The sequence below is a fragment of the Aedes albopictus genome, chromosome 1, assembly GCF_035046485.1.
Source record: "Aedes albopictus strain Foshan chromosome 1, AalbF5, whole genome shotgun sequence".
NCBI classification, from domain to species: Eukaryota; Metazoa; Arthropoda; class Insecta; order Diptera; family Culicidae; genus Aedes; species Aedes albopictus.
This window is the reverse complement of record NC_085136.1, coordinates 2,916,001-2,923,342: the sequence shown is the minus strand read 5'-3', so window position 1 is coordinate 2,923,342 and position 7,342 is coordinate 2,916,001. Positions and strand designations below refer to the sequence as shown.

The 7,342-nt window shown below is 33.9% G+C and overlaps 1 protein-coding gene across 5 annotated transcripts; it reads left to right on the top strand.

Moving 5' to 3' along the window:
* Positions 1-425: 425 nt before the first annotated feature.
* LOC109409654 (neprilysin-1) lies at positions 426-7,336 on the top strand. 5 transcript variants are annotated; one of them, XM_019683115.3, is made up of 11 exons: positions 427-674; positions 752-910; positions 1,444-1,973; positions 2,036-2,163; positions 2,391-2,508; positions 2,663-2,868; positions 3,166-3,456; positions 3,513-4,016; positions 6,052-6,214; positions 6,282-6,598; positions 6,781-7,336. In XM_019683115.3, exons 3-11 carry the CDS (start codon positions 1,493-1,495, stop codon positions 7,051-7,053), a joined length of 2,481 nt encoding a protein of 826 aa, XP_019538660.1. In that variant the 5' UTR covers positions 427-674; positions 752-910; positions 1,444-1,492; the 3' UTR covers positions 7,054-7,336. The 5 variants fall into 5 exon arrangements, with proteins under 5 accessions (XP_029725990.1, XP_019538660.1, XP_062698904.1 ...); XM_062842920.1 differs by having other exon boundaries at positions 427-684; XM_029870130.2 differs by having other exon boundaries at positions 426-898.
* The last annotated feature ends 6 nt before the right edge of the window (positions 7,337-7,342 follow it).

The following is a 7,342-nucleotide window of genomic DNA, read 5'->3' as shown; positions in this document are numbered from 1 at the left end:
CGCCTAAAAGTATGCAATAATCTAGTAATAATTCGTTGGCTAAAAGTATGACACGTGTTTGAATTTTAGATGGATTAATCACATGAGTGATATGTACTTTTAAAAGAAAGGCTCAAATATACAAAACAAACTCTTCATAGACTCCAAACTTCTAAAATCATCACCACATCATAATGCTGTACTAATTCACACTTTTTTTTATTAATGTGATCAGAAGCAGTACGCTATTCAATTCACTTGAATACTCTTGAATACTCTTTGAATTTTTAAGGTGCAGAATATATAATCTTAATCTAGCATATTATGTTAGCTTTGTGTATATTTAATAATAATTTAATTGGATTTTTACCTAACGAATCCGCTATTAACATGCGCGGTATATAATAGTTTCCATGGACTAACACAATTATAATAGCAAAAAGTGCCATCTCTATTGCATGCATAATTTAAATTCCGTTATTTATAATTAGAATATCAATCTACCATTAGGGCGAAGTAAACGAGGTAAACTACATACTCTATTTTATTTTTGCGGAGAGAATGTAAACAGAAAGACATGTGCTCAATGAGAGAAACGATAGTCTTTCACGCAACATTGACTGCCAAATTTTACTCTCATACCTTCCTTGCGAATGGTTACTGTGTAGTATCGTGAAGAACGTTGCTGAAAGAAGGTGACCTAGAGTATTATACGAGAAAGCACTAACAATATAGCTTGTAATTATTGCTTTTAACATAATTTACATTTCAGAAGGTAGCTGGATACACGAGGAGCAGTTTTTCAATGTCAATTGTGGAATAACAAAAGTGAATGTGCCTTCTAAATGGATTTTTTGAATAGCTGAAAAACATCCTTCGATTTACTGTCAGCTTTCTGGAATCTCTCGAAACGCGCATGGTCTGTGAGAACGTGAGCATTAGTTATTCATCATTACATGTATTTCATACTAATCAGCCTCGCGTGTTTGTTTCAATCAATGTTCGGTGATAAGAATTATCGTTTATCGCTCAAAGTTCGGCGTTCTTTAATCTGTTGTGTGCATTGAAAAATTGCTTTACATTTAATCCAAGTGACGATTTAGAAGACAGCATGAATGCCAAATACTATCTTAGTGAATGAAGATGTTTTCATTGAATAATTCATAATACCGCACACAACTCAGACGCAGAAAGCATTGGTTTTAATTTGGTTGGTAGTATGTCAAAACGCGCGAAGATTCATAGGTTTTGAAGTTATCCTTCACAAATATGTGCACATCCAAGTGAGATTATTTTCTATTGCAAAATCCACAACACACATAATGTATATAGTATTCTCAGTATGTTTTTTTTTTGCCGTCTTAAACCATGCTGATCCACTTTTGATTTCTATCTAAGTTCCATTAATTTTGTACTTTGAAATTAAACTGTGTAGATCATACTAACCTATCTTTCTACTTTTAGGGAAAATTAATTTATTTACAGTTTCCGTGACCGATGATTTGCTGATAAAATGAGCATAAAAGCTGAAAAAAGTTTATTGAATGATGTCAACTACAAAACAGATGCAAAAGAAAATCATGTCAAACAGTACGACCCCATTAACGGATACGTTACTAGCATAAATGAGAGTGGAGCACAGCAAATTTCAAGGCCGTCAGAAGTTACAGAAGATAAGGATATTCTACATGAAAGTGGTGATGAGAGCCTTGGTGCAAAACAAATCAAATCGGTCGTAGTAAATTTCACTTCTGGTACCATGGCTAGAAGCACTATCCAAAACCAATACGTCAGCAACACTTCACCTCATGTGCAAAGTTGGAACGAACGTAACAGTCGCAACAAAATTAAAATTATAGTAGCATCCTTCGTAATTTTGACGATAGGTTTGACAATCGGCTATATATTTTCTAGTGTAATAATTTGCCAGAACAACCAACAAGCTTTTCATACTGCTCATAATATTTGTTTAACAGAAGAATGCGTAAGAACAGGTATTGTATTTAGTGTACCATTTTAGTATAAAAATATAATATGAACTTAAAAACCATTTTAGCATCTTCCTTATTAGCAGCAATGGACCGCACGGTCGATCCTTGCAAGGACTTTTTTCAATTTGCTTGTGGTACATGGAACAAGAAGCATGTAATACCAGAAGATAGAAGTTCCATAAGCACTTTTGAGGTAATTTCGCAAAGCATCGCATGTAGTTTTCCTATTACGGTTTGAAATAATCAATGACAAAAAATCATATGACAAGCAAAAGTGCTTATAATTATAAAAGGGATGAATTTTCGCCAAGCAATTTATTTTTATTTTATTTGTTTGTCTTTTATTATTTCATCCTTTCAACGTTTTGTTAAATTATTGCTTTAGAAGAACCAAAAATAATACTTTCTTTGATGTTTTAGGTTCTAGCTGATCAACAACAAGTAATACTTAAAGGGGTTCTTGAAGAATCAGTGGACGTGAATGATAATCAAGCGACATTGAAAGCGAAGATGTTCTATAAAAGTTGTATGGATCTCCGTAAGTATATTTGATATAACATGAGCATATCTTTGTAAGGATTTGATATACATTTAGTGAGGTCCAGGTCCTATAAGCTAATGACAATCGATGTACCAACTGATGTCGTTTTAAAATCAAAACGTTTTTGAAATAAAATATTGTTTGTTTTCAGAGCAAATCCGGAAAATAGGGATAAAACCAATACGCAACGTTTTGAAGTCCCTTGGAGGTTGGCCTGTTATCGAGCAAAATTGGACGCTTCCAAATACTAGTATTGAACATTTAATAGGAACTTTACGAGGAGTGTACAGTGAACCGGTGCTAGTGGAGTTATACGTCGGTGCAGATGACAAAAATTCATCTAGAAATATTCTTCAGGTTAGTGAATGCTGCAACCAAACCCCTAAAAATGTCATTTTTTCATGCTTTTTTCGATTTGAATATTTCTGGCTATATAGACCGCAAGAACTTTCAAAAACAATCAAGAATACTAGCATGTTTTCTAAATAGTATTTGAAAGTTCTTGGTTCACATGGGTTTTGCAATGTATTTATTTTTGACTATGAGAAATCACGTTTTCATCAATCCTTGTTAAAGACCATTGTTGTAACCTCAACAGTCTTGTAAGGGCATCCAATAATATATAACAATCTCTTCTATTATATTCTATTACAGATCGACCAATTAGTGTTGGCTCTTCCATCGAGAGATTATTATTTAAAACAGAGTAGTGAAGGGGACCTGAAGGCTTATCATCACTATATGACGCAAATAGCTATTCTCCTTGGGGGAGACCCAACAATTGCATCCAAAGAACTGATGGAAGTTATCAATTTCGAAGTGCGATTAGCAAATGCTTCACTTCCAGAAGCAGATAGACATGATACTAGCGCAATTTACACAAAAATAACGTTGCAGCAGCTACAGAATCAAGTTCCACAAATAAATTGGAAAGAGTATTTACAAGTAATGCACAACAAATTCAAGTATTAAATAACAATTAATTATTTTTCTATTTCTAGACCACATTAGGTAGTGTACAGCTTGAAGAAAATGAGGCTATCGTTAGCTACGCAATGCCATATTTGATAGAAATGGGACGTATCCTTAATGTAACTGATAAACGAATCATTCATAATTATGCCATTTGGCGATTTGTGATGTCGATAATGACACATATGATCGATGATTATCAGAAGGAACGGGTTGAATTTAGAAAAATATTACTCGGCATTCAATCTGAACGTCATAGATGGTCTCAGTGCGTAGAATGGACAAACAAGAAGCTCGGCATGGCTGTTGGTGCTTTATTTATACGAGATAATTTTAATCAAGAGAGTAAAGAAACTGCCTTGGAAATGATACATACCATAAGGGAGGCATTCAACGAACTGTTGGCAGATATCCATTGGATGGATGATGAAACGAGAGCCGTAGCTAAGGAGAAAGCTGATGCAATGAACGAACGGATCGGCTATCCTGAAATATTGACCAACCCTCAAGAATTGGAAAAGGAGTACATAAATGCAAGTGATATCTAAACTGATTGAGTTATTCGTCTACTGTTAGAATTTCGTCAGGATAAATTAGAAGAGGTGTGATACTGCCAATAACAGAAGTATCCATAATACTTCAGTCAAGCTAAAACCAAAATAAGAACGTCGCTATTTTTTCTATAAATTTTAAGTATTACCAACTAATTTCTCAAATGGTGAAAAACTATCGATCCGTTTCTAGTTTATCCTAGCTGAAAATCTAACGGTAGATATTAGACTGGGTTAACAAAGTCGATTTTTCGGAACAAAGCTTTTTCGATTCATTCTAGCGTCCAAAGCAACTGTGCAAAATTTGGGAGCGATTAGTTTCTTCCCCGTATTCCGCATTGCGATTGAAATTTGTATGGTATTTAATATGGAAAAACGTGCTTTTTTTTTGCATTTATCTCATAAATTGAAATTTTTCGTCTAAACGATCTAACTAATGTTTAACTAAAGGCTTAACGTCGACGTATAGCCTAGGATATGCCGAAAAACTTTGCCGAAGATCGCAAAGGAATCCGACACTTGTGCAAAAATTTATAACGTACAGATTGCCCGGTCGTGCTTAACATTTAACTTAACAAGTGTAGAATTAGCTTTAGTTAAAATACACAGAAATAAAAACCAAAAAAAAAACTTAACATTTAACATGTAAAGAAATAACATAAATAATAAAATCACTCTCTTTGGCCTAAGTTACCAAGCGAATAACTTTTTTCACAAGCGTCGGATTACTTTGCAGTCTTCGGCAAAGTTTTTGGCATATTCTAGGCTAAAATTCAACATCATTAGTTAGATCGTTTCAGAGGAAAAAATACAATTTATGAGAAAAATGCAAAATAGTACGTTTTTCTATATTAAATTCCATTCAAATTTCAATCGCAATGCGGAATACGGGGAAGCAACCAATCGCTCCCAAATTTTGCACAGTTGTTTTGGACGCTAATATACATTGAAAAAGCTTTGTTCCGGGTTGATACGATCAAATTTAAAGTTTCTCCATACAACGTTGACCCACTCTAGTAGATATACTAAAACTACCAGTCATAAGTGTAGACTCACAAAAAGTATTGCAACAATATTGCATCACATTGACTCACCTCGATATCTCAAAAACCTGAGGACTTTCAAAAATGCTGTCTTCAGCAAAGTTATTTTGAAGCCAAAAAGCACCCATTTTTCTGAAGGCAGCATTGTTGTTGGTGTTCTGGTTTTAGAGATATTGAGATAAGTCTGAGTGATGCAATATTGTTGCAATACTTTTTTGTGAGTCTATACTTATGACAGGTACTGTAGATAATTTCGACAATTAATCGATCGTTTTCATAATAACCTGATTTTAAATATACCAATTATATACACAAATGAACAAACAACTTTTGGTTTTTTCAGCAAACCAGGTTTTTTTTTGAAAATTTATCTGCATGATATCATAATGGCTGGAAAAGGATGCCAAACACTTTTAATGAACTTAACACCATAATTTTCAATCTTGCCGTTTTAGTATTCGGTTTCTCATTTATGCATTTATTTAACAACATTTCTCAACTACATTTCACACAAATCAAACACATTTCGTTTAACTGCATCAGACGACCCTGTCATGAACTGTCAAGCAAAATTTGACTGTGATAATAATGAATTTCAGTCGAGTTTAAATAAGTGCAAATGTCGCAATATCACAACGGCCTACTTTTTCGCACTCGTTTCAAGTATTGTGTCTAACATGACAGAACACGTGGTTCCCAAGAAACAGAACAAACTGAATAACAGGTTCTTAAGCTAAAGTTTGCTTAAGAGTGGTTTGTTCAACTCTTATACAGCAAAAATGTTTGTTGGGTTGTTCTTATTCAAGCACTGAGAAGCACGATACAAGCCTCGTTGGATAAATGTACGACACGTGCTGTAGAAATCTTCATTATGCAATTCGTTTCACAACTAACTATTTTTAGACTACGACTACGCCATAAGTTAAAAAAATAAATTACTAACTTATAATCTCATAACAATCTTCTACTTATAGCTAACTATATTCAAGGATCATTTTATCAACAATATTTTAAATATTCTTAAATGGGACGCTGAACGAAACTTACAGTTGCTAAGAAAACCGGTTGATAAGGACAAATGGGCAACTGAACCGGCAGTAGTCAATGCATTCTACAATCCAAATAAAAATGATATAGGTAAGCACATCATGCTAATCATGTTAGCTTTGATATTTATGCGCTTTTTCTATTTTTCGCGTTTTAGTTTTCCCAGCCGGAATACTTCAACCTTTGTTTTACAGTCAACATTTTCCTAAATCATTGAACTATGGTGGTATTGGTGTTGTAATTGGTCATGAAATAACGCACGGGTTTGATGATAAAGGACGCCAATTTGATAAGGATGGTAATATGATGCAATGGTGGAACAATGCAACCATTAAAGCTTTTAGAGAAAGAGCGCAGTGTATTATAGATCAGTATTCGCGATATAAAATCAACGAAGTTAATTTGTTCATGAATGGTAGAATGACACAAGGCGAAAACATAGCAGACAACGGAGGACTCAAACAGTCTTTTAGGGTAAGTCTAGCTGATATACATCTGTAGAGTATTTTTTTTTTTCGTGTATCAAAAAAACAATTATGGCGTTCTTACAAAACACCTAAGTGAATATAAAATCACAAACGAAAAAAAAAAGAATAATAATCCGTACTATATCAAATATTTCGCATGGCATAAAATAGGTATGTTTTATTTTTTAGGCTTATCGAAAGTGGGTCGACCTTCATGGACCGGAGCTGGATCTTCCTGGTATGAACATGACGCACGATCAGCTTTTCTTCCTGAACTATGCGCAAATATGGTGTGGATCTATGCGACCCGAAGATGCTTTGACGAAAATACGATCGTCAGTACATTCCCCCGGTATTATAAGAGTGATTGGACCGCTGTCTAACTCGAAGGACTTTGCTGAAGCCTATAACTGTCCTTTCGGTTCTCCAATGAATCCATTACACAAATGTAGTGTTTGGTAAGTTCAATTCCTAGCGCTATGGAAAAACAAAGCTACAAACATAGTTTAAAAAAAAAGAAAATTGTTATCATCAATTATAATGATGTAATTTGCAAGGATCCAAATATCATCTTTTAATCAAAGCGCTTTAAAAGTTTCATTCAATTGTTTTTCAAAAGAAATGGTGGTTTAGTATACTTCATCATCGTAATTTATTACTGTTATAGTTGTTATCGCAAACGATAAAAATGGCATCTATTCTCGAGAATCCAAGAGAAATATGAGTTAAATAGATACATGCTAAACATAGT

What these genes read in the sequence shown, in the direction of transcription:
- LOC109409654 (XM_029870130.2), top strand. Translation starts at nt 1,493, where the DNA reads ATGAGCATAAAAGCTGAAAAAAGTTTATTGAATGATGTCAACTACAAA. An exon ending in ATTGGAAAGAGTATTTACAA is followed by an intron (nt 3,457 to 3,512) that starts GTAATGCACAAC and finishes TTCTATTTCTAG; the next exon opens with ACCACATTAGGTAGTGTACA. An exon ending in TGGAAAAGGAGTACATAAAT is followed by an intron (nt 4,017 to 6,051) that starts GCAAGTGATATC and finishes TTCTACTTATAG; the next exon opens with CTAACTATATTCAAGGATCA.